The 27410-nt window shown below is 34.9% G+C and overlaps 4 protein-coding genes across 4 annotated transcripts; 3 read left to right on the top strand and 1 right to left on the bottom strand.

The window, feature by feature from the left end:
* On the top strand, window positions 1–3734 carry LOC126700214 (B3 domain-containing transcription factor VRN1-like). Its single transcript, XM_050398241.1, has 3 exons — window positions 1–230; window positions 2657–3211; window positions 3297–3734. The coding sequence occupies exons 1-3, from the start codon at window positions 75–77 to the stop codon at window positions 3573–3575; spliced, it is 990 nt and encodes a 329-aa protein (XP_050254198.1). The 5' UTR covers window positions 1–74; the 3' UTR covers window positions 3576–3734.
* A 4134-nt stretch (window positions 3735–7868) lies between these two features.
* LOC126700212 (B3 domain-containing transcription factor VRN1-like) lies at window positions 7869–10359 on the top strand. Its single transcript, XM_050398240.1, has 3 exons — window positions 7869–8559; window positions 9273–9728; window positions 9831–10359. The coding sequence occupies exons 1-3, from the start codon at window positions 8458–8460 to the stop codon at window positions 10095–10097; spliced, it is 825 nt and encodes a 274-aa protein (XP_050254197.1). The 5' UTR covers window positions 7869–8457; the 3' UTR covers window positions 10098–10359.
* Window positions 10360–23081: 12722 nt separating this feature from the next.
* Window positions 23082–24892, bottom strand: LOC126700900 (protein CANDIDATE G-PROTEIN COUPLED RECEPTOR 7-like). Its single transcript, XM_050399066.1, has 2 exons — window positions 24801–24892; window positions 23082–23751 (listed from the first exon to the last, which is right to left on the bottom strand). Exons 1-2 carry the CDS (start codon window positions 24890–24892, stop codon window positions 23082–23084), a joined length of 762 nt encoding a protein of 253 aa, XP_050255023.1.
* Window positions 24893–25199: 307 nt separating this feature from the next.
* Window positions 25200–25889, top strand: LOC126700899 (uncharacterized). The gene has a single exon (XM_050399065.1). The coding sequence runs from the start codon at window positions 25200–25202 to the stop codon at window positions 25887–25889; it is 690 nt and encodes a 229-aa protein (XP_050255022.1).
* The last annotated feature ends 1521 nt before the right edge of the window (window positions 25890–27410 follow it).

Below are 27410 nucleotides of genomic sequence, written 5' to 3'. Positions count from 1 at the left end.
TCACAAAGGAAGACGCAGTTTCTTCAAGAAATTTTCCACTGTTGATACAACCATCTTGATCCTACATACTTTTCATGATGGTAGCTAAATCAAAGGCTCACCGGACTAGAATGGTGCCCAACTGGAATTATAATCATCATCAACAGCCTTCAAGTTCTATGACGGCCAGGACAGTACCCTCTCACTTCTTCAAGATAATCCTCCCATCCACCATGCAACAAATGAAACTGGTAATTATCACTCACTTACTATATATACCTTAATTTTTAAGCCTAGTGAATAGTAATACCCTGGTTTCTTAGAAATTAAGACACAGGATAACAAATAAGGAAGCAATCTTTACCAGTACTACTATATTGCAATGGCTTGCAAATTTGGTTTTGAATATTATCGAGTTCTTGCATGCACCATTTTAATGATATAAGTAGCCTGGTTCTTGTTTCACTGTTTTTTTTTTTTTTTTTGGGGGGGGGTGGGGTGGTATTTAGAAACAGAACGGGTACTTGATTACTTGCTAGTTCTTGGTTTTGATTTCTATCCATTTTTGCCTAAATTAGTTTATCTAATTATATAATGGAGGTATACGTTGAATGCAAAGTTTTTTTTTTTTTTAGAAGATTAAAAACACTTTGAATATACGAATTTGAAATACATTGATTTTGTTAAAAGACATGGACGAAAAGTGAGTATAGTGTTTAATTATAAATTTTGGCTACCAATAATTGAAAATTAATAATTAAAAAATGGAGTTAATTAAGGAGTAGGAAGTTTATTTTCTCACACCATTAAAAATCTTTGAAAATTGATAAATTGTAGCTAACATTTTGTTGGTGAAAATTGTGTTACCAATTCAAAATTAGTTGCCCTTGTTGTCTTCCACGATGTATTGATACTGATTCTGCTGTGTTGAGCAGCTTTCTACACCTTTGGAACTGTTATTTTTATTTTTGTTAGCATATTTTGTGTCAAAATTTTCTTATAATTAACTTCTGAATACATTGTATTTAGTTATTAGTGGGTCTATTAGTATTTTTTTGTTGATCGGAATTCCTCATGACAACTTTTGAAATTAGTTAAGGTAGAAATTTCTGTTGACACTCTAGTGATGTTGGGTTGACTAAAATTGCATGAACTTGAGAAAATTCAGTTACGAATTCACTTGCTGTTCTAGCCCTTTACCCATCCTACATATTCATCATTTCCCATGAAATTCAATCCTAATTCCCATTTGAGAGTTGAGAGAAACCTAGCAAAAATTAAGAGCCAACACCCATCCATACTCTCTAATCTCTCCCTCTCACCATAGCCAAATCCTTGAGAGGAGATTAGATCCTTCACACCTACCACCATATTAGTGTTGTGAGTGTTGTTTGGAGCCTTGGTAAATGGTAAATTATTGCTTATTGGAGCTACCACAAATCAGCCATGGAGGCTTGAAGATATAATCGGTGGTTGATTGCAAATCTTGTAACTTGAATAGAGAAAAAACTTGAGGAGTCAGTTGTGATCAAAACCTTGGAGGGAAGGGGTACAAGATTACAACACTAGGCTTAGAGGGTTGTGTTGTCTAATTTGTACTACAAGTATCTATTCTAGTGCTGTAGAGAGGTATTTTCACATGCTTCTTGGGTTTTCATTCTTTAATAACATATCTACTGTTATCTTGTAGTATTGTGTCTTTAAATTTCAAGTGGTTTTAGACTCTATATGCTCTAATGTGTTTATCCATGCATATGTTGGTATCCATGCTTAAATCAAGTGGTAAACCATGTAAACTTGGTGTTAATTGATAGATTTGCCCTAATTGATTAAGCCGTAATTTAAAATTTGGGACCTAAATGAATGCCAAGGTTGGATTAGGTATTTCTTAGAAATACTAGGAATTAGGAACAACAATTTTGGTGGTTTTTTTTAAATAAAAATAAAAATTATTTTTAATGTTTTGTTTCTTGTTCAAAAATGTTAGGAAGCCCTTCTTTCTCTAAAATCTTCAATAATGTAGCTAACCAAATTGCAAAATATTCCATGGGGCAAGACTTAGGTACAATACTTAGGCGCTGTTCTTTAGGTTCCATTTTTAAGATTCTACCATGTAGATTTTTCCTCGTAGGATGGAAGTGTATTTTTTAGTTAAATAGTCACATAACTGAATTTTAAGAGAATCTTAAAAGGAAAGCTTAAGGAATAATAACGAAGATACTGTACCTAAGTTTTGCCTTATTCCACCAGGGACAAAGTAGTAGAGGTGAATTATGTGATGGACCATGAGCCAATAAAATGCATGTTCATCACATGGTTTACAAACCATTGCCTCATTGATGTTCAAAGAATATATCAATCTGAATATGTCAGTTCTTGTTTCCTCATTTCATTTTATTAGAATCGCCATGCTAATTGGCATTTTGAGATAATTTTTGAATACTTGGAACTAGGATTGGTGATTCTAAAAAAATTAAGCCAATGGGAGAAACAAGAAATCAAATCAAAATTTTTTTTAAAGTTCAATTAAAGTGATTGGTTTGGGTAGCCAAGGTTCACTAATTTTACAATTGTAATTATTAGAGACCATATTTCTACATCTTTGAATCACATGTTTCATTGATATCATTTTACATTTTAATTTAAATACAAAATAACTTAATTTGGTGAGCTGCAGATGATCCCTGAAAAGTTTGTGAGGGAATTTGGGAATGAACTATCCACTGTTGCCAAACTCACTGTAACTCATGGTCATATTTGGCAAGTTGGATTGGAGAAAGCTGACAAGAGCATTTGGTTTTGTGATGGTTGGAAGGATTTTGCAGAATACCATTGTATTTGTTATGGTTACTTTCTAGTCTTTAGATATGAAGGAAATTCAAATTTCCATGTTCTTGTATTTGATAAGACAGCTACTGAAATTCAGTATCCACTGAGCAAGCATTGTAATTTGGAAGATCAGGTGGAAATCGTGGAATTAGATGATGCATACATATCAATGCATGACAAGTTGAATGAAAATGAAATTTTTAACTCAAAACAGTTTCCCTCAAAATATGAAGAAGTGAAAGAAAAGTTTGTAAAGAAAAAAATTTCCGGCACATCATCAAAAGGGGAACTCATGATGTCTAGAGGAGGAGAGAGAGCAATCCAAGCTGCCAGAACGTTTAAGCCTAAAAATCCTTCTTTCATGGGAATCATACAGCTGTATAATATAAGTAACCGTTACATGGTGAGTTGTTATACATGATTTGATTATTAAGTTTACAAATATCGCCTTGGAATATGTTTAGTCGCAATCTTTCTTTCTTGTGCAGTATGTACCTGCTGGATTTGCTTTCAAGTATCTTCGTCAGCGTCAAATTGCCAAACTGGAGACTTCTGATGGAAGACAATGGCCTGTCAATTGCTATTACAGAGAACCTTCAAGCTCAGCAATGAATATAGGGCGGGGATGGATTGTATTTGCCAGGGAGAATAATTTAGAAGAAGGAGATGTTTGTGTTTTTGAGCTGATCAAAAGGAAGCCTGTTGTGCTTAATGTGTCAATATTTCGTGTAGTTGACTATGCACATAATGCACTACTAGTGAAATAGGCTTCAGAATCCAAACTTGGTTTCAGAGATGTTTGAACTTTGAAGTGCCTAATTAAACTTGGTTAGTGGGATGAGTCTTGAACTCTGGATTCTAAAACTTTTGTCTAAGTTTGTTGATACAGCTAGTGAATCAATTTGAAGAATTTTGTTATTTTACTTTGTTTATTGGACCTGGTTTTTTTATTTTTCTTTTTTTCCTGCGAAAGGCTAATTTTATAGATTCTTGGATCACTGTATTGGACTGGCCTGGGCCAGGTTGGTCGAGTGGGCCGGGTGTTTGTACAACTCTTGTTATAAGATCACAAGCTCCACTACCAATTTGTTAAAACTTGTGCTTAACAGAGTGCATTAACAAAGACAATAAATTAAACCATGCACATAAGATGATAAAATTTTGTGTGGATTAGTCAACTATATATATAAATTGAGTAGTAAATTTTTTTTTTTTTTTGGGTTTTAAAAATGAATCAGTCTATTTCGTAGTAGCTGGCCAGTGGTCCAACAGGTCATGAAGACTTAACTGGTAGTCAAATATAATCTATAGATTTAACATAGAAAGGGACAAAGATAGAGACAAATAGAACATACTTGGAAAACCGTACAGTTTTTTTTTTTTTTTTTTTTTAGAAACAAACACACACACAAATTAAAACAATCATTGATTACACAAATTACGTGATCCATCTGACATATTATTGTCCTCTGTCCTTTTTCACAAATACTCATTACTCCTCTAGAGATAGAGATAGAACATAAGAACTCAGTCATATCGTCTTTTCTTCTCTCTGTCTCTCTTCATTCTTTGTTTGTGTGAGAGAGAGAGAGAGAGAGAGAGAGATTGTGAGTTGTGACTATTGGAGATGTAAAAAATAAGATTTGTAAGGTTTTTTTTTTTTTTTTTTTTTTTTTTTTTCCTGTCTATAATCTCCGTCAGAAAAATAAGATCAATAGTCATTGTTCTTTGTTTTTTCTTCTCCAACCCCATCCAACTGTTTATTATGTTAATTTTATTTTATAGTATTTGGGATTTTTTAATTATCAAATATATATATGATATAATATTTATTAATTTCAAAATGATATTACATAAACTTTTTATCTAAGATTAAGATCATATAGTAATATAGTATACTCCACTTTAAAATGGTGTACACAATGATTCTAATGAAAGGCATGTTCCATTAGTCACAATTTATTACCTAAACAAGATTTACAAAAACAAATGGTGAAATTTATGCATTTACAACATAATTACTTTATAAAAATGAAAAAAAATATATATTTTCTAATATTAATTTAATTTTTTTATAAAAGTTTCTATGAGATAAGTGGGAAGTGAAATATTAAACTAAAAATGCTTTATTTTTTTTTTTATTAAAATCAAGAGTAAGTCTACTATCACAATTATTTTTACAATTTTAGTCACAACTTATCTATATAATGAGTTGTAAATGTGGAACAAAAATGATAATTCTACATGAATATATGATTTTACCATTTACAAATTATTACATGGACAAATTGAGGCAAAATTGTAAAAATAGTTGCAGACTTACTCTAAAATCAGTCAATCTATTAGCGGTCCAGTTGCATGGTACAGTAGTCTCTGCTCTTTACAGCTATACTCTTATGCCACATGCCAAAAGGCAAGACAGAGTTTAACTAGTAGTGAAATATAGCATGTAGATATTGCAGAGACAGAAACAAAGATAGAGACAGAATAGAACGAAATGGAGAAACTGTACATAGGAGTATTAACTCCGATTCCTATTCCTACGTAGCTATGCACAATTAACATGATATAGCGTTTTTTCTCAAAAAAAAAAAAAAAAAAAACATGATATAGCGCTGACATCCTTCTTCTTTTTCTTAAAAGTTCTGCTACTGACACGTGACACCAAAAAAATTAACATATTCTCTTTTTTACGTCATCAACTCAACACTCATCTAGAAGTCACACACACTCATTTTCCTGAGCAATAGATATATAGAATAACTAGTCTACTCACTCATTTACTGATCGAGCTTATTTACTAGTCCACGAGCTTATTTACTTAAATCTGATCACATAGAGCTATAGAACTTAGACTTACCCATTCGGACCACCACAACAAACACAAAGTAAGCAAGAAGGTAGACTTATTGTTTTCTCATGGCACCGAAGTTGACTGATATAGACCTAAGTGGATTGCGATGGACTGAAAGGATTGAATTAGATCCAAGTGGACCGAATGAGCTGAACTAAACTGAATGGACCGAAGTTAACAGAATTGGATCACTAAATTAGACCAAATTGGACTTAAATGAACCAAAATGCTATAATGATGTAACTCAATAGAAGCGTAACAACAATAAATAATATGATTTACTGTTGGGTCTAACGTATTAAAGGTTATAAAAAAATATTAAAAAAATGGCTAAAAAAAGATAAAAAATTGTTAAACAATTACCAAAAAGCTGAAAAAGTAGAATAAATGCAGCAAAAAGCTACAAAAGATGGTTGTTAACAGGCACCTTACGGTGCCCGTTAACACAACCCTTTAAATATTATATAGATGTAGAGAGGATAGTATGGGAATAATATTTCAATGCAATAATTCTTATGTAGTTTCTGCAAAGAGTAATTTAGGGACACGCCAAGAGACTCGTAGCTTAATTGATACTTCCTAATGTTCCAATTGAAATTTTTAGGGCTCAAATCTCTTATCTCCGATTATTATATTATTAAAAAATAAATAAAAACAAATTTAGGGACACAAAATTTTGGTTTCGGCTTACCCATGGTGCTCCAGTAGTGCAAGCTAGTATCAATTATTTTCCACAAACACTTCCAATTAACATATCGTCAATTCAAACTTACTTGGGTATATCCTTTCAAAAAAAAAAGAACTTAGTTGGCTATTAATGTGCTTAAGTCCTAAGTGTTTAAATAATGGGGATACACTCTATATCATTGGTAAGGAGATATGAACCTAGGCGTTTTTGTTGGAAACATCATGAGATATTAATTGAATTACAATTATTTTGAAAATAATTTGAAATTTAGAATAGGATGGAGGAAGGAGATTTAAATCTAATGATTTTGTAAATATTTTAAATTTTTTACAACTATCTTATATGATAGATTATAATTAACTATTTATCACTATATAAACGTTACATAGAAGATTTATTTTTTCTTTATAACCATGTCAAAAAGTTGCAAGAAAGGTTGCATGAAATGTCCTACAATTATTGAGAACCTGTATCTTCCCAACAATGCTACGATTAATGTGGTCTTCTATGTCACCACTCACTGGTAAAAAGCAAAGGAGACTTGACAATGACAAGTAATCAAGACATTGTATAGATATCATATAATAGAATAGAGACATAAAAAGCTGAAGACTTGAGAAAAGATGCACATGGGAATGGAGTCCTGTCTAGTCTACCAGCGTACAACTTATAGATACAATACATACAACCTCATCCACACCACACACTCATTCAACTGCATCATTGTTGATTTTAACATGTTGGAAAAATGATGAAATATGGGCTGGTTAAGAATTTCTCTAAATCACATGTTTTCCATACAACTGCATCATTGTTAAAATATGTGTTTCTCTCAATTTTATTGATTAGATTACTCTGTAAGTGATTCCATCAGGCAATTTGAGTATTTGATTGGACAAAAAATAAGAACATTTGGTGAACTTAGAAATAGGGTAAAAGCCTAAAGACTAATTATTCAAGTTTTTGTTTTCGGTGTTCTCAAAAAAAAAGTTATTGTTTTGTGTAGCATTGCTCCAATGCTCACTAATATTGAAATTATGATGATCAGTAGCCATTAATGTAAACCTTGGACAATTTTCTTGATTTAATTTTCTTTGATGTAAAGCATGCACATAAGATGATAATATTGTGTGGATTAGTCAACTATATATATATATATATATAAATTGAGTAGCATTTTTTATTTTGTTTTTAAAAATGAATCGGTCTATTTCGTAGTAGCTGGCCAGTGGTCCAACAGGCCACAAAGACTTAACTGGTAGTCAAATATAATCAATAGATTTAACATAGACAGGGACAAAGATAGAGACCAATTAGAACATACTTGGAAACTGTACAGATGAGTATTAAAACAACCATTGATTACACAAATTAGGTGATCCATCTGATATATTGTTGTCCTTTTCTTATGAGTTCTGCTACTGACACGTGACACTAAAAAAACTCTTATATATATTCTGCAAAAAAAAGAAAACTGTACAGAGCAGTATTAACTCCAATTCCAATTCCTATTCCTACGTAACTATGCACAATTAACATGATACAGCTTTCACCCAAAAAAAACATGATGCAGCTGACATACTTCTTTTTCTTACAAGTTCTGCTAGTGACATGATACAGGATACAGCTTTCACCAAGAACCGTTATTAGAACTCACTCATACTCATTTTTACTGAGCAATAGATATATAGAATAACAAGTCCACTCACTCGTTTACTGATGGAGCTAACATATATATAATTCCACTAGCTCTTTTAGTCAAATCTTATCAGATAGAGCTATAGAACTTACTTACCCATTTGGACCACCACAACAAGCACAAAGTAAGAGCACTCACAAACACAAAGCAAGCTTCAATTCCTCCACTCGCCGCCGACCACGGCCCCTGCCCAGCGCCGACCCAAGCCCCTCCCAGCGACGACAACGCCGACTGATCTCTTCGTTCTCCGCCCCTATCTCTCTGCTATTTCATTTTTCCTCTGTCTCTCAATCTTTCTCCATCTCAAACACCAAGACCCATGATCGCCGGTGCTGGGTTTTGATTTTGTCGCCGTGATTGACAAAACGGCGTTGTCGCCGTGATAGACCTATTGGTTATTGTTTTCTCATGGCACCTAAAGCAAGAACAACTCGCCGGAGTACTCGACACTCACCACCCTCACACTTCTTCAAGATTATCCTCCCCTCCACCATTGAAAACATGAAGCTGGTAATGTACCTACCCTCTACTAGCTATATCAAAGGGTGTTGAGCACGTGTTTGCCCTTTTTTTTTTTTTAAATGGGTTCTTCGAATTTGTTGGATTTTTTTTCATCAGATCATCCTTTGTTGTGTTACTGTTCTAATAAGCTTTCGTATTGTATACGATGATTGGGATTATTCTCATAAGAATGGATTTAAATGCACCTTTGAAGGTGGGATTTTACGTCTATACTTTAACTTTAAACGCTTAGCCTACCGTTGGTGAATCACAAGGGAAGGGAGGCTTTTGAAGATTGGACGGCCAGGGCTTTGAAGTTTGATCATGAACTTAATTATATCAGAACTGAACATTCATTCTTTTGTCTTGTACCTATTTTTCCTTCCATCTTTTTGTTACTGATTACTGAAACCTTAATTTCCTTTCCATCAATTTTGTACTTTTGTGTTAATAGATTTTATTTTTTTGTTGTTGTTAATTTTCAACATGATCTGTTGTGTGATTATCAATTATCATAGTAGGGAAAAACAAAAGGACTATGTTGTTAATATTGTGATTATGAGTAGAGAATATTGTTTTTCTAGGTGTTCACGGGTGATTTTAAGCACCCTAATTAGGTAGTGATGCACAGATTCTAGGGCCCTTGCACAGATTATGGAAGCACGTGTTTCCTTTATTTCACTTAATGTAATAAGAAGTAATACTTAATTTGTTGGTTGCAGAGTATTCCTCCAAAGTTTGTGATAGATTTTGGGGATGAGATTTCCACTATAGCTACACTTACTGTTTCCTGCAGTGGTACTTGGAAAGTGGGATTGTTGAAAGCTGAGAAGAACATTTGGTTTTGTGATGGTTTGGAGGACTTTTTTGAGCATCATTCTATTTCTGCTGGGCACCTTTTGGTCTTCAGATATGAAGGACATTCAAATTTCCACGTTATCATATTTGATAAGACAGCCACCGAGATTCAATATCCATCTAGCAAAAATATTATATTGGAAGAACTCGAGGACATGGTGGAATTAGATGATTCAAACATGTCAAGGCATGACATGCAGCCTTCTGGCACTTGTTCAAAAGGAAGAGAGAGAGCGCTCCAAGCAGCCAAAATGTCCATGCCTAAAAGTCGTTCTTTCATGACTGTCTTGCAACCGTATAATATACGGTTTAAATATGTTGTAAGTCTTATATATATACACATGATTTCATTATGAAGTTCTTTAAATATGGCCTTGAAAATATATGTGCTTAATTTATTGCAATTGTTCTTTCTTGTGCAGTACGTGCCTAAGGGATTTGCTAACAAGCATGTTGCTTGGAATCAATTTGTCAATCTTCAAACTTGTGGAGAAAAACAATGGCGTGTCCGGTGCTATTGCCATACTAGTACATCTTCAGCCATGAGATTGGGGATGGGATGGGCTGCATTTTCAAGGGACAATTATTTAGAAGAAGGAGATGTTTGCGTCTTTGAGATAATCAAGACAAGTCCTGCTGTGCTCATGAGGGTTTCCATATTTCGTGCGCATGACTATGCAGTCAGTTAAGTTTCAAATTAAGTTCATACTAAGATAACTTCAACTTTAAAAGTCAGGATTAGTTGGTGATGTTTATGCAGCACCTTTTGTTATATTTATTAAGGGACCTGTGTTTATTCACTGAGTTTATTTCTGATGGGCATTGATTTAAGACTTCTTTCTGATCAGTTTAGTGGGTCTTGTTGAATCTGTTCATAATATAAAGTGGATTGGTTTTTTAATTTATAGTAATTCTAAAGGATTTTTAGATTACCATTATATTGAACTGGTGTAGCACAATTTTTCTAATTCATTTTAGAACAGTTTATCTTATTGATTGCGTTGATTCGATTTTTTTTTTTTTAATAACTCACTTGCTACAATTATATAGGGAATGAATGATTCAAATCTTGGCCTTTTTTCATAAATTAAAGAGATAAAACAATGCCAATGTTTTTTATTATTCGTAAACTTTTTTAAGTGCCTTTATTTAAAGACTTGCTTATTGCCACTCTAGCCATAAATGAAGCTTTCTGACTATGAAATTTAGAAACATTTCCATCAAGCTGTAAGAGGAATGCAATTAGCATCCTTATTGAAGAAGACTTACATTCTCAGCATTGCAAAGAATTTTTAACAGTCTCATGGGTTTGTGTTGAAATTATTAATTACTTTCTTGGAAAGTTGGAACCACCTGTACATTTTCGTAATTAATGCGTGATTATATAACCAATGATGAATTGACACGTGTATATATACATAATAGGTTGGTTGTCAAACACCTAACTGGATCAATTTCAATCAACCCAACTAAACGAAACCATCCGTCACCCTTGGGGTTCAACTGAGTGTTTGAAGTTTGAACACCCCAAATCATAGGGAAATTATTAGGTGATCCAGAACTACAAGGTCAGGTTGCTGACCTTGTAGTCCCAGTTAATAGAAAAGAAACACATCATTAAAAACAGTTGATATCAACTTACTTGCCACATCACTGAAAAACAATACAAACTTTAACTTTCATTAATCCAACAATGTTAACCCTCTATTGAAATTCAAATTTTGATTTGGAAATTGGGCGGGTTTGGTGAAGGTAAAAACTAAAAAAACAAAAAGTTTTTCATTTTCAATCTTCATTTCTCTCTCTCTCTCTCTCTCTCTCTCTCATCACCACAGTGACGGAGCCACACACAAGGATGGGGGCCAAGGCCCCCCCAAAATTTTAAAAAATTATTTTATAGTATTTATATTATTTACATTTTAAAAAATGTAGCATGTAAAAATTGAAGTTCCCCCCCTCCCAATTTTGAGTCATTTCAATGGTGCTCTTAAAAGAAAGAGAAATTGTAATAAAATCATATAATTTAAGAGGTTTAACAAATTAAACTATATAAAAAATGATAAATTTTTGTGCATGTCTAATAAAAGAAATACATGACTTCTATATACTCATTAAAATTTAGAAGATGATAAATTCTCTTAGTAAATTAATTCATATGTGTGTAGAGGTTTATCTTAACTAATATATTAATATCACAAGTTAACCCCCAAACCAAAATTTCTAGCTCCGCCCCTGCATCACCACCACCGTTTGGCTGTCACTTCCTTCCATCTCAACGTTGGCAACATTTCTGCACTTGTAAGGTACCATTTGTTCCCTTTTTTGTGGTATAGAAACTGCTTGCTGAAATGCTTAATAGAGATTCATTTTTACAAACTTCTTGTTGTTGTGGCATTGTGTTCTTATTATTAGGGGCTGTGAGTTCATGTTAGTGTGGGGCTGAAATCTTATTTTTCTTTTGGATTTAATTGGTTAGGATTTGATATGGACAACAGTTATAATGATACGAGATACTTGTACCCAATGAACAACAAAGAACAAGGGGCTAGTACTTTGCAACAATACCAGAATCTAGTGTTAAAATAAAAATAAAAAATAAAAATATTTGTTCATTAGTTGGGATATCTCATTTTCACCTTTTAAGTCTTTTTTTATTTTTATTTTTATTTATTTTTTTTTTTTTTTATGGTAAGTTTGAAGTGGGTCATTGCCGTAGAATCATATTTGGTATTTTTGTCTTGCATTTTAGTTCATTTTTATATTTTAAAAATGAACAAAGTTGTACTTAATATTTGATTTTGATAGAAGCTAAAAAGAGAATTTTGAAGTTGATATTTGTCCATATAAAGGAGTTATTTAGCATTGACCTCTAATTCAATAGGCAATTGTCCCCTTGTTATTCACATTATTATATACTAAATCTCCCACAATTTTTTCAGTGGATAGAAAATTACTTGTTGAAAGGCTTCATAGAGTTTTGGTTTGTCTAAACTTATGGCTTTGTATTCATGTTAACATGGAACTAAAATAAGTTAATGAAATTTCTTGTCCTATATCATGTCAAATAATTTTACATTACTTCACTTTTCTTTTGTCATTTCGGTTTGTTTTGTGATTTTGATAGCACTCTATGTTTAATTTGATGTATGAGGAGCATGTATGCAGCGTGGAAGTGCGAGGCTTCAGCAAGCTAAGAATGATGATGAGGATTAACATCATCAATTTAGCATGGATGGCGTGAATATCTTGCAACAGAAATAGAAGATGCAAATGACTAGCAACATGGATAAAAGTATGAGTAATGGGTGGAGTGGTAATTCCTTTATCCAAGGGAGCTGTTAGTAGTTGATTAGAGTTAGTTTTTAGGTAGAGCTATCAGATTGAGACATGTTCAATTATCTTATTATTGTAATTCAGTTGATAACTTGTTATAAACTTTATAAGTAACATTGTGCTTGTTATAAACTTTATAAGTGCTTGTGGGGGTGTAGGGGTTAAGAGCCGAAGTTCAAGTTTCCTAAAGGGAGTTTCACACACATATAAATTTAAATTAAGATAGAGTAGAATTTTTATCTTATATAAAAAATAATAAAAAATAAAAAATAAAAAAACAATGAGATTTGAATAATAAAGTAGACATATATTAATTCCAGAAATTCTCCTCTTGTTGGTTGTAGCTAGAAGAAGCATTGGGGGTAGCTAAAATTTGTTTGGGGTTTGATGTAGACATTATATTGTGTTTGGTCTATGTATATCCTATTGGTTCTTTTGTATTTGATATTATTTTGGCTAAATGGCACTTAAATAAATCACATTTGTGAATTAAGTCATTTATTTGGATTATTTTACAATCTATTTGAAGAAAAACATTTTTTTTTTTTTTTTGCCTTTATTATGCAAATTTATTTTACAAGTCATTTGGAAATTTGTTGAGTGTTCAATAAATCTTTTAACACTAAAGTATCATAAATTTTCTCAAGAGTAGTCTAGTATGAAAGTGATAATTGGCCTTAATTCTACTTGTGAAAATAAACACTCTATGCCAAAAAACAACAAAACACTTTTTTGTGTGAATTTGGATATGCCTATCAAGTGTCTTGTTGTAACAATGGCAAAAATAAATAGCAATTTTGTTTACAAATTTAAAAATAATTTTTAAACAAGTTCCACCAAATGTACCATTGCTTGATGAATTGCCCCTAATGTAGCTATGGTGCTTAACTGCTTATACATATTATATGACATTGTGACTCCATATTCAATTGGCCATCTTCATCTAGTGTAAGGGAATAAAGGCCTGTAGCACACTAACATAAACTCCTGCCCATATACTTAATTGAGAAGAGTTGTTAAGTTAAGCTCTTGGTGAATCAGAATTTTAGAAGTAGAGAAGAAGAAATAGTTACTTCAAGGGCAACCAACATCCTGAATTGAGATTTTCTGGATGCTTGTCATTATGTTACTTATTAGTTTTATATACAATAGTTCCTTAATCATTTTGCCGCAAAAACTAACTGAACACCTCAACTAACATACCAACAATTCAGTAATACTAACATACAATGCAATACACCAATCTTTCAGTACACCATTAAACTGGACTCCTAACACTAACCCCTCCACTAAAACATTTTGCCCACAAGATGTGGATATTGCTACTGAAGAGCAAACAAGTCCTCCCAAGTAGCATCATTAGAGATTCAGAGGAGCCCCCTTGCCACTAAATCAAAAGCTGAGTAATGGTTCTATTGCGTAGCTGGCATGATCTAGTCAGCAGAACCACAGGTTCAGAGGCAAGGATGCCTTGAGAATTGACAGAGGGCAAAAGTGAAAGAGGCACTGTCTTGTGTCCCAATTTAGCTTTCAAACAAGAGACCTGGAACACAGGGAAAATAGAGAAGGTTAAAGGCCTGCTGCAAACGGACAATTAAAAGAATTCAACAAATTTTGTTGTTCAGCAACAACTTATTCTTTGTTTTTTTTTTCTAAATATTGATCCGACTGATGCTAAACCTGAAAAAAAAAGTGCATGAAGTTAAGATACTTTAACAGCAGCCCACACAACAAGCAAACAATAAACAACACAACAGAGTAAAAAATCCAACTTACCACTCCTGCATAATAAACAATGGTTCACACAAAAGCATTATAGGGAACATAATTTTGTAATTTAATGCCATAAAGGACATAAATAACTAGCCTACTGTTCTTTTAAAATATATATAAGAACTAATTTCTTTGCAAGAACAGAAACACAGTAAAAATTTAAACTTTTGGCCTTCCAATAAGCAGGTTTCATAGTGACACATGATATACCAAAATATGCCATTATCATTAAAATGAACCCAAAAATTGTTTGAAAAATATGAAACTTTAGTGCAGTGTAATGAAAATGTACACTACAAAGAAGGGAAAAAAAAATAGAAATAGAACAGAGCAATAGCAACTCTGTACCCAGGCCGTGATGTCCTTATGCCATGCTAGAAATTAATTTCCTTCTTTATAAATGGCCTTCCACGGTTCCACCTAAATATAGAGCTACCCATAAGCACAACAAGAAATGTAAATAAAGTCAGCTTATCAACTGTTGAGCCAACTACAACATCCATCTGAGGGCTGAGGCCACTTGTTACATTGGGTGCAAGCACGTCATATCATTATAACTGTTGTCTATATCAAATCCTAACCAATTAAATCCCAAAAAAACAGATTTCAGCACCACACTAACATGAACCCACAGCCCCTAATAGTAAGAACACAAGGCCACAACAACAACAAGAAGTTTGGAAAAATGAATCTCTATGAAGCATTTCAGCAAGCAGTTTCTGTAAAACAAAATCGGTACCTTACAAGTGCAGAAATGTTGCCAACGTTGAGATGGAAGGAAGCGGCAGCCAAACGGTGGTGGTGATGATGAACAGAGAGATAGAGAGCTCCAAAAATGACTCGAGAGATGAAAAGCTTTTTGTTTTCTCAGTTTTTACCTTCCCCGAACCCGCCCAATTTCCAAATCAAAATTTGAATTTCAACAGAGGGTTAACGTTGCTGGATTAACGAAAGTTAAATTTTGCATTGTTTTTCAGTGACGTGGCAGGCATGTTGATATCAGCAGTTTTTAATGATATGTTACTTTTCTATTGGCTAGGACTACAAGGTCAGCTTGCTGACCTAATAGTCCCAGATCATCTAATAATTTCCCCAAATCATAAGATAAAAAGTTCCATAATTAATTTATTGCAATTTCGACTTAACAAATTGCATTTTTAAAAACAATAAATTGTGATAGGATATAATAATATTTAGTGTGTTTTACTCAACTCCATATCTAGAAAAATGAAATTTAATATCAACCCTAATCTGTTATCCATACAAATTAGCTGCAAGCCCACGCAATATGTGGGAGAGTTATATTTTTAGTGCTGATATATATATTTTAGTAAAAGTTTGGTGTTTCTTCCAACCACACAACAGAGTCATCAACACAAAGAGCTTACTTCAAGTGGCCATGTTTTGACATTTTAACTATTTTGAGTGTTTGCATGAAATAATATATGTTCTTTTTTGTTAGAGAATAGAATTGACAATAAATTTATTTATAAAAGAATTTTTGCCATGGTATGTAGAATAATTTATACATTGCAAGATGAGCTTCACATGTCAATAGAAAAAAGTAAAGCTTAAGAGATGTTAGAGATATATTAGTCTAATAAGATAAGCCCAAGCCCAATCATACTTTGTGTGCAAAATAAGTCTTCTACCAGAACTAGAAATCTATTAACCAAAACACCAAAATTGTGTAATTCACTCAAAAACTAAACTACTAATATTAGCTAAGGGAGGAAAAAATATATATAAAGAAAGATAATACAACAAATCATTCAATTAAATTATTAAAAATAATAATAACACTTTTTCATCTATATTTTTTAATAAATTCAAATTTAGAATAGGTAGTCTCAACCAAAACTTGTTTTATTTCTCATAAGTGCATCGGAATGAACCGAACTAGACTGAATTGACTATAGTGGACCGAAATAGATCAAAATAGACTGAAATTGATTAAAGTAGACCAAAATGGACCAAATCATCAGCCACATTACCATTTTCCGTATTGATGTGTTCCTCTAATCTTTTTTTTTATAATATTGAATACATTAACCAATTGACTTTACACAAATCCAAAATGCATGCTCCTAAATTGCATATTTTAAGAACTATCACATTATTCCCCCATGTTTGCATACTATAGCAGGCACCTCCATTTCAAATGAAATTGCAAAACCTTAGTAGTCATGCCTATATATGAAACTCTACTTTCTATTTTAGTCACTGGTTTGACAGAGGATATAAAATTATTTCTTTGATATATAATAAAACGTTTCCCCATACTAAAAGAAGTAAATAAAAAAGAGGCAATTTTTAACCACATTAAAATTTAAATATGAGGAAGCTTTAACTCATGACCATTTAGTTAAAATTTATTTACCAAGACTCAAATTTTAAGGAAACATTTTTTTTTTAATGGAGAATTCTTTTACCTATGATTTTAACCTATATCTTCCACTTCATGATAATTAATTTTTATTATTAGAATAAGATATTAATCTGTTTTTTATTTAAGTAGAGTTCAAATTTCAAATTTCTTATTTAAGAATAAAGAGTTTTACTAATTAAGTTAACTGAAATATATATATATATGAGATGGGTTCAAGTTACACCTAGTGTAACTTTTATAAAGTTACACCTTTTTTACACCGTAGATTCATAAAAGATCTAACGGCTAAAAAAAATATCATTAAATGCTATTGATTTTTACCTCATTCATAATTAATACTACTATTTTCTCTCTCTTCTTATTTATTGTTTTCCACTTAATTAAAAAGCATATGGCCATTTTTAACAACTTGCAGAGATTTTTCCTTAAAATCTTCCAAAGCCATGAGGTATTTCTCAACAGTTTAATAGTTCCTCTGGCCGTGGATGGATGGAGGTTTATGACCCCATATTTTGGAAACCTGGGAAAGCCTACCAAACCCACCCTCTTATACCAGCAAGTTCGAATGTATTATTTACGCTCATTTGGAGTTGGAGGAAGACAAACACGAGATTGTGGTGGTTGATATTACTAATAAATGTAAAAACGATCCTGATTTTTTAAAATACAATGCTATGTCTTCTACATGGGAAACTTGGTTTCAATATCCAGTATTGGTTAACTCAACTATTCCATGTGGAAGAGTCGTAGTTGTGGTTTGGTACTAAGGCCTATTGGGCATCCATCGTATTTCGGGAGGCAAGGAATTTATCCACTGTGACTATCTTTGGGTTTGATTTAAAATCGAAATCCTGGGCTTACAAAGATCTCAACGCTGGACCATTTTTGGGGTATTCTGAAAGTTTCATCTGGTTTTTCACTTGTAGGAGGCAGTTTACAAAGCAAAGAAATCGGTGCAGAAAATGTCAACGTGTTCTTGATGTAGTGATAGGGGTTTTGATGCTCTACTGCTAGTGGATTATGATTCCTGTGTATATATATATGGAAGATTTTAAGAGTACAGGTTCAATTTGAAACTAAAAAATCTATAAGTTTTAATTTGTAACAATCATAAACATCAGGGTTTAATTTTAAACTTTTGAATCTATATATGGTTTAATTTGAAACTGATAGAATTTGGATTGGCAAATATCCGTGACAATATTGCAATTTGAATTCTTGGTCCGAAAATTGTCTTGAAGCTTCTCCATGGTATTCCGTTGGAAGAATCTCGTTCAAGCAAAAAGTAATTCTGTTCAACCAAGCTACATTATAAGTTACGTTTTCCTTCAACTCGAGATTTCACTCCTTTGTTTATTGTGGCTCGCTCAAGCAAGAACCCACTTCAGCGAGTCATTAACTTCACTCAAGCCACCACTTCAGTTTTTTGTTTCGTATAGTTTTTTTTTTTTCAAGTATAGAAATGCAAGTTGTTAAAAATGGCAGTGGACCCTTTAATCAAGCAAAAATCAATAAATAAGGAAAGAGAGAAAATGCTAGTATTAATTATGAATGAAGTGGAAATCAATGGTTTTTAATGATATTTTTTTTAGCCGTTAGATCACTTAAAAATCTACGGTTTTAAAAAGGTGTAACTTGAACCCATCTCTATATATATATATATATATATATATATATATATATATTACCCTACGTTCGCAGTTAACTGTGATTATTCTTATGTATATGACATATAGGCAGCCTTTTGTTTTTTACCGCGGGTCCATAATGAATTTGGGCTTTTTTCAAGCCCACATCCCATAGCCAAACCCAGGATGGCCAGCACAACTCCTGATTGTAACTCGTGCTCCAACATTAATATTGGAATTAGCTGTCGCAAAGGGCACGGCCTCGTTGTTCTTATTTGCATCTGTGTAGTCCGTGTATATTCAAGGATTCTAATTTTTTTTTTTTTTTTGTATCTTTTGAGAAACAAATAGGATTATAAGTTAGCTATCTTAATAATTGTGTTCATCGTTTATAAATAATTAAACAATCATGTAATTAAAAATACATATAATTGATTAGTAAATAATTAGTCACATATTACTTTTAAAAAAATAAATAAATTTTTCTGAGAACTTAAAAAAAAAAAAAAATTAGTCACAAATAGGACGGGATATGACATTAATTCCTTTGGAATAATGAGAAAAACTTTATCCGTTTTATACAATAACTTGAAAGCTTGTTTAAAATTTGTATTTGTTAAGTTGTTTTTGTTAGCTTAATTATGTGGCAAATTATAAATGGGCCTTGTGCCTCTCGTGTCTTCCTAGTGAAGCTTGTTTTCCCCTTGTGAGTGTTCCTATCTTCCCAGTGAAGCTTTGGGATTTACTCTAACCCCTTTTGTTGCTACCTTCCTGCTCTCTAATTCCCATGAAAATTCATCCCTAATTTGTTTACCCCACCGTACTTTTCCTTTTAGTCGGATCTTTACTGTCATGGCAGAAGATTCGGTTGACACAATAACTTCACAAGCGGCCAAACTCAACTGGCTTAAAGGTAAGATCAATCTAGAGGTGGTCCCATCCTCTAGTAAAAATTCAAAGAAGCTTCTGATTGGTAAGATTCTATCCAACAAATCCTTTCCAAGGAGTTTAGTCAAAGAAATATTGGTGAAAGCTTGGAATGTGATAAATGATATAGAGGTGACTATAGTAGATAAGAACGTATTTATGTTTGCCTTAACATGAGGCAAACGTGAGACGTGCTTGGGATAGAAGACCCTGGACAATCAAGGGCGATCATTTAATCCTAAAACGTTTCTACTCTGATATTAGTGTGTCAGAAGTTGATTTTTCCACCACTGAGTTCTGGATTCAAATCCATGGCCTTCCGCTCAACAAAAGAAGTAAGGACAATGTGCTTAAAATTGGTAGCATAGCGGGCAAAGCGTCGGATACAGATTTGGTTGGCCTTGGGTCAAGTATTTGGAGAAAAAGTATTAGAGGACAGATCGAAATGGACATTAGATGCCCTTTAGTCCCAGGTTTTCCTTTGGAAAGGGATCATCTTCTTGTACTGTGGATCCCTTTTAAGTTTGAAAAATTGGGGAATTTTTGTTTTGGTTGTGGTTTGCTAGGCCATGATCACCGCAATTGTCAGGATACGGGTGTCTAGAACTTTGGTTTCTTTGGGAAATGGTTAAAAGCAGATAATGATGAATTTCAACCAGGTATTAATCTGGATAATTTTCTCAACCCAAACCAACTAGCAGTGGAGGCCACACCCTCAGCCTCAAGGTCCTCTATCCCACAAAACCAGTCTAGTTGGATCCAAACAGCCAAGGACTCTTAGGATGCAATGATTACGAGAGAGGAACGTTGCATGAGAGATGAACCCGTGGAGGTCCCTGAGCAGTGTAGGATGGTGACCCTCCATCAGAATGATGGGACTTACTTGGAAAAGGCAACTGATGTCCTGTCAAAATTCTTGGTAAGTCTCAATCCCAACCCCACTCTAGTTACATCCCAACTCTCTCGTTTGAGCCTAGACTGTAATCTTTTGGGCTCTCCCAATCACAAGAGAGCTGGCCCATCATCTACAAAATCCACTATCTCAAAAATATCCACCTCCCAACCTCCAAATAAGAATAGCCCACCTCCACATCCGTTGCTAGGATCCAAAAGAAAGTCCAATCACTTAAGCCCTTTAGAGCCCTCATATACCTCACCCAAAAAATCAAAACACACCTTCACCCATATCTCGCCCAAGCTCACTCATACTCCTTCCCCTCCTTTACCTAAACACTCCAACCTTCACAGGAAAAAATCCCTCAAAGCGCTAGCCAGAGCAAAGGCAATTTCTCGAGCTCAGAAATTGAAATACTGTAAGGATGGTTCCTCTTCATCTCTCTGCTCTTTTTCTACTTCTTCTTCATGCGTATCTTTGATTGCCGAGGAGGCGGGCCTTACCATGCCCCCCACCTCGCCATGAGGACTATTGCATGGAATTGTTGGGGTGCAGGTAGAGTTCCGACAGTTAAAACTCTTAAGGAGTTAATCCGAGATTCTAATCAGGACATAGTTTTCCTCTCAGAAACTAAGATAAAATCTCCAAAGATAAATAAGATTTACGATAGATTAAAGTTTGTAGACTCATGGTGTGTTGACTCTAAAGGGAGATCTGGTGGTCTTGCCCTTTTTTGGAGACTTGGTGTTGAGCTAGAAGTAGTTTTCTTTGATAAGAATATGATAGTTGCTCTTGTTTATTCGGAACCTCCCAAAGCCCCATGGCTTCTTTTTGCCATATATGGTCCATTCCAAAGGTCCAAAAGGAAAAAATTATGAGAGTTGCTAAAGAGCATGGTCTCCTCTTTCTCAGGGCCTTGGGTTGTGATTGGGGATCTTGACTGCATCAAGCGGGCGAAAGAGGAATGTGGTGGTCGAGTAGTGGCAGAAAGCTCTGTGAATTGCCTTAGAGATTTCATGATGAATACGGGTGCTATTGATCTTGGATTTATTGGTCCTTCCTTCACTTGGTCTAATAGAAGGTAAAGTTTGGCCAATATAAAGAAAGATTGGACCAATGTTTGTGTGATCAAGAGTAGCAGACCTTATTCCTCAAGGCTGGGGTCAAACACTTGTGCAATTCCAATTCAGACCATAATCCGATTATGCTTGACACTCATTTAGATACTGAGGAGTTATCTCTCCCATTTCGTTTCGAAGCTATGTGGACCAAGGAGAAGGGAAGTAGATGGGTGGTGGAAAATGCTTGGCAGACTCGGGTGGAGGGCTCTCATGGCTTCAAACTAGCTAAAAAACTTCCAGTGACTTGTCGTGATCTCTTGTGGTGGAATAAGGAAAATTTTGGAAATACAAAAGAAAAAATTAAAGCACTCCAAGACAAAATTTTGATGATTCAACAAGCTGCTCCTTCAAGAGAGAACTTGAACCTTGAAGCCTCTCTAAATTTAGAGCTAGATGACTGGCTAGCCAGAGAAGACCTACGATTACAACAGAATTCTAAAGAGCTGTGGGTTAAAGAGGAGGATCATAATTCTAGATTTTTCCATCTTTCAACCATCATCAAGAGGTGAAGGAATTGCATTTTAGAGATTAAGTTGGATGATGGGTCGTGGATTAGAGACCGGGAGGATATCCAAAGATATTTTTTGGAAAACTTCTCCATTCTTATCATTCTAGTCAACCCCAATTCCCTGAGAACCTCAAAAATCTCATTCAACCTTGTGTTTCTAACCAAGAAAATCTAGAGCTGTGTAGAGTCCTCTAGAGATGAGATTTAAAAAGTGGTGTTCAGGATGAAAGCCCTTAAAGCACTAAGTCCAGATGGCTTCCCAGCTCTATTTTATAAGCATTATTGGGACACTGCGGGTGACCAACTAGTTCTTGCTATCCAAAGCTTCTTTCGTAATGGCTGGCTTTTGAAAGATTTCAACAAAACCTTCATCTCCCTTATTCCAAAAAAGAAAGGTGTGCATAATTTTAATCATTTTTGTCTTATTGGTCTATGTAATGTGTGTTACAAGGTGATATTGAAAATCATTGTTAATAGATTGAGACCTCTCTTAAACAAAATGGTGGATTCGATCCAAGTGGCCTTTGTTCCTAATAGATGGATTAACGAAAATGTGGTTTTGGCTCATGAGATTGTGCACAGTTTCAAACACACAATGAAGAAGAAGGGCTACCTTGGAATCAAACTAGACTTCTAAAAAGCCTACAATAGAATGGAATGGAGTTTTCTGATGGCGGTTCTTAGAGCCTTTGGTTTCAGCAGCACCTTTGCTTATCTCATTCATCAATGCCTATCTTCAATTGAATTTTCACTTCTATTAAATGAAGGTCAATGTCCAAGTTTCTCCCCCTCCCGGAGTCTTAGACAAGGAGACCCTATATCGCCATATCTGTTTATTCTGGGTAGTGAAGTTCTCCTGAGGCTTATAAACAGGGAAATTGCCCATAGGAATGGCAACGGGTCGGGTTCAGGCAGAGTTCTTCCATACCCGGACCCGACCCATGGGGCAAGACTCGTGGCCCGGACCCGGCCTGTTTAGGATACCGGGTTTTTTCCCGGGGCCGGACCCACCCCAACTGGGCCCCGTTTAGGAATTGGGCCTAATTCGTGGCCCAACCAAAAAAAAAAAAATTAAGCCCAAATTTATTTGCGACCTGAGCTATATTCGCCACAACCTGTAAAGGAATACAATCATCAAAACCTTCTTCTCCTTATCTTGCAAATACGGCTTCAAAAACGACCATCCAGTTCTAATCAAAACGATCAGCGTGAAGAGCGTAATTCCTTTCAAGAAACTGAAGATATAGAACAACACGTCCCAACCGTGAGCGCTACCGGTGCGCTTGATGTACGATTTGTCTTCGGCTTCACAAAGGAGATTCAAAGCTTTGAAAATCAAAACCGTGAGCATAAAGAAATGGATGCGGAACATGGTCAATTGCTTCTTGTACAAAACGGAGATCCAAAGCTCGGCGAGGAAGAAATAGCCCAAGGATAACAAGAAGTAAACCCTAGGCAAAATCGTTTTTCCGACGGAGAGATAGTCACGCCATTGACTCTTCCCGTCGAGATTGTACATCGCCGATCTCACATCCATCGAAACCTTGAGCTGGTTCCCGAAACAGTTGGCGAAAACCAGCGTGAACTGATCGGCGTCGGTCTCGATAAAAACTGTACTGAAGCTGTCGCCGTTTTTATTCAGGTTTGAGAAAGTGAAAACTGGCTTGACCAAATCGGAGAGGAGAGCACACGTGACTTCTCCGTCTTCGATTTGCTGGGACTGAGGTGAGGAGTGAAGACTGAGGGAGTGTGAGTGTCGGCGTGAGTTGCTGCTGAAGAGTGAAGAAATGGGGGATCCAAAATATAGGAATATATATATATATATAGGGTATTTTTGTAATTTTAGGGTACCGGGTTTTTAACCGGGCCGGGTCTCGGGTTTTTTGATAAAACCCGAACTCGACCTGAACCCGCTTTGGGTTTTTTTAAAAAAAACCCATACTCGACCCTATTCTTAATCGGACCAGGTAAAACCCGGCCCATTAGGGTCGGGTCGGGTCGGATCGGGTACCCGCGGGTCGGGCTAAAATTGCCATCCCTAGTTGCCCAAAAGAAACTATCTGGTGTTAAAGTTTCTAATATTGCTCCTCCCATTTCTAAGCTGTGTTATGTTGATGATATCATTTTATTTTGCAAGGCAAAGTCCTTTGGGCTAGCCACCCTCAAAGTATGCCTGGAGAAGTATTGTTCTTGGTCGGGTTAGTTAATTAACAAGGAAAAATCTGGTTGTTTCCCCTCTAAAGGGGTGAGCCCTTAATTTATCAATCAAGTGAGATGTAGTTGGTGCATTAATATTCTGTCCCATAACACCACCTACCTTGGTGTTCCTCTCTTTCTCTCTAAGAGCAGGAATCAAGATTTTCGAAACATAAAAGAAAAATTGGATAGCAAACTTAGTGGATGGAAAAGAAAAAATTTGTCTTGGTCTGGCAGAGCAACTCTTATCAAATTGGTGGCCCAAGCCATCCCAGCCTACGCTATGTCTGCCATCCAGCTCCCTAAAGGTCTTTGTGATCAACTTGATGCATCAATTCGTAGATTTTGGTGGAATCCTAAATCTAAGTTGGGTTCTTACTGGACACCAATGTCTTAGTCATCTATTTGTTGGCCCCAAAAGGAGGGAGGCTTGGGTTTCAAGAATCTCTAGGACTTCAACCAAACTCTCCTCTCCAAATTTGGCTGGTGGATTTTAACAGGAAAAGATTGTCTCTGTGTTAATGTGTTGAGGGCGAAATACAAGATTCGTAATAACTAGCTGACTCATTCCTATTCTGGCCATGCTTCCCCATTTTGGAAAAGCTTATTAGGTATTAAGCACCTCATCTCTAAGGCAGCGTGCATTATATTAGGCAGTGGGGACTCTATTCGAATATGGTCTGATCCTTGGATCCCCGATCTCCCAGGCTTCATCCCTCCCCCTAAGGTTGATGTTAATCCAGACCTGGCCTTAATTGTGTCTCAGCTCTTTTCCTCGGATCACAGTAAATGGGATATATCCAAATTGAAATATTTCTTCGAAGAGCCAGTGGTTAATCTTATTCTGAAAATCCCTATCCCAATTAACCAAACTGAGGATAGTTGGTCTTAGACGGTAACAAACTCAGGAACTTTTTCAGCCAAGTCTGCTTATTGGCTGTGCAGGGCAAACTCGCCCCCCTCAAACATTGATGCTATTAGGGATCAAATATGGAAAACCAAGTTGCATGATTGTCTTAAGATGCTTTTATGGAGAATTGCTGCCAACGTGTTGCCTTCTAAAGAGGTAATCGGTAAATTTAATGAAAACATAGATAGAGGTTGTCCGTTGTGCAGTTTGACAGATGAGTCATCCCTTCACCTCTTTACTGTTTGTACTATTGCTAAAGCTATCTGGTTTCAAAGTCAGTGGGGGTTAAGGATGGAAGCCATTGTGTTCAAGTCCACTTCGAATTTTATCTGTTTACTCATTTCTCCTCCTTTTGTGGACAATCTGAATCCTAGTCTAAGAGAAGATTTTTTGCTATTTGGTGCCATCCTTTGTGATGTTATTTGGAAGCTGAGAAATCGATCCCTCTTTGAAAATGTTGTGCTTAATTTTGATGGAGTTGCGTCCAGGATTTCTAGCCTCTTCGTTGAACATAAAAAATCAAGAGCCTCCACCTCAAGACATATGGTTTCAGCCCCTCCTCAGGTTTGGATTCCTCCCTCAAGGTTGGACATAAAAATAAATGTTGACGTAGCAGTGGGTCCTCGTTTCTCTGCCATCGCTGTTGTTGTGAGAGACTGGAGAGGGGAGGTGGTGTTTGTTGGCTCCAAGAAAGTGAACACCACCCTCCCTCTCCAAGCTGAAGTAGAAGCAATTAGATGGGCGATTTCCTTAGCGCCTACTCTGGGTGGCGACTCTGTCCTTGTGGAGTCTAATTCTTAAGTTGTTGTCCAGCTTCTTTCGAATATGGCAGTGCCCCCTCCTTGGAGAATCAAGTCTCTTCGTTCTAATTTGAGGTCCTTACTATCTCTCTCTGGTAATGTTTCTGTTTTGTGGGTTCCTAGGCTATGTAATCAGGCAGCCCACATCTTAGCTAAATGGTGTTTATCTTGTAATTTTTTTGGCTGTGGTTTTGGCTTGGACTATTTCTCTTTTGTTATTTTAGGAGAGTCCAGTAGGGTGTTGTAGTTTTTTTCTTCCTCTCTAATAAAGTTTTCGGTTCATCAAAATTATGTACATACTTTGATTGAATAGATGTACATACTTAAGCCCTGGTGATTGGTGCTATGAAGAGCGCTAATTTTGCTCCCACAAAATGCAAGTTGTACTTGTGAAGGAAATGTGGCAAAAAAAGAAGTAGCCTTTATTCTTATTCTTTGGACTGCTCAATTCAATTAATCCATATCTCATGTACCGCTTCCCATCAAGAGATCTATGCATGCATTTGTCATTTTCTCTCTTCTTCTTCTCTCTCACCATTGACATATCAATGAGAGGAGATTGTATCCATCATTATCAAACCATTCTTAAGTGTTTAAGAGTTTATTGGAACTTGGAATTATTTGGAGCAATACCAAAAATCCAAGGATGCTTGGTGGCTTGAGGTTGGCGGCTCAATATGCATTTTTTAGAGAGTAGTTGAAGAAAGAACTTGAAGAAGTTGATTGCTAGAAGAAGCCTAGAGAGCTTAAGTACTAGGATAGCTTTAGGCTTCGAAAGCTTATTGTATATCTTGTATTACAACTATTTACTAATGGAAGTTTCATTCTACCTGATTTTTAGGTTTTTATCTTTGATAATACATCGTAAGGGTTGCATTCTTTTCTACTATTTATATTACTTTATTTTGCTCCAGTGGTTTTATAAATATCCAAGTAATATGGAATTGGTTAATCATTTGCATGCATTTCATATTGAAGGTAGTTTAACCAAAAGAGTCAATATCCTACTGGAAGTTGTTTAGATTTGATCATAGGTACAAAATATTACGATATCAAATACTAGTATATCGTTTCGGGATTATTGCTAATTATATATATATATAAAATATTACATTCTAATCCAACCCAACATTATAATTGTAAAATTATAATAATAATATAGATATTCAGGTACATATATAGATTTTTTTTTTTTTTTTTTACCTTGGATTAACTCCTAAAATAAATGTAGATTTATAATGAAAAATATATAAAAATAAAATGAAGGCTTAATTCTTGAACAACAAGCGGAAATGTCATATCATGAGTACAATTCAATCAACTAAAAAAATAGAGAAAAAAAGCATAAATTTTAAATTTCAAAAAGACTGTGGCTGCCATTCACATTGAAAAAGGCAAAACCCAAAGCTTTTTTCAGACTCTTAACTTAACACCCTCCCATCAACCACGTGTCCTAGAAACTCACTATTAACATATAATATATATATATATATATATATATATATTTTTTTTTTAACTTTTG

Source organism: Quercus robur, chromosome 9 (assembly GCF_932294415.1).
Source record: "Quercus robur chromosome 9, dhQueRobu3.1, whole genome shotgun sequence".
Lineage (NCBI taxonomy): Eukaryota > Viridiplantae > Streptophyta > Magnoliopsida > Fagales > Fagaceae > Quercus > Quercus robur.
The sequence above is the reverse complement of the archived record's forward strand: the minus strand, read 5'-3'. Positions and strand labels throughout refer to the sequence as shown.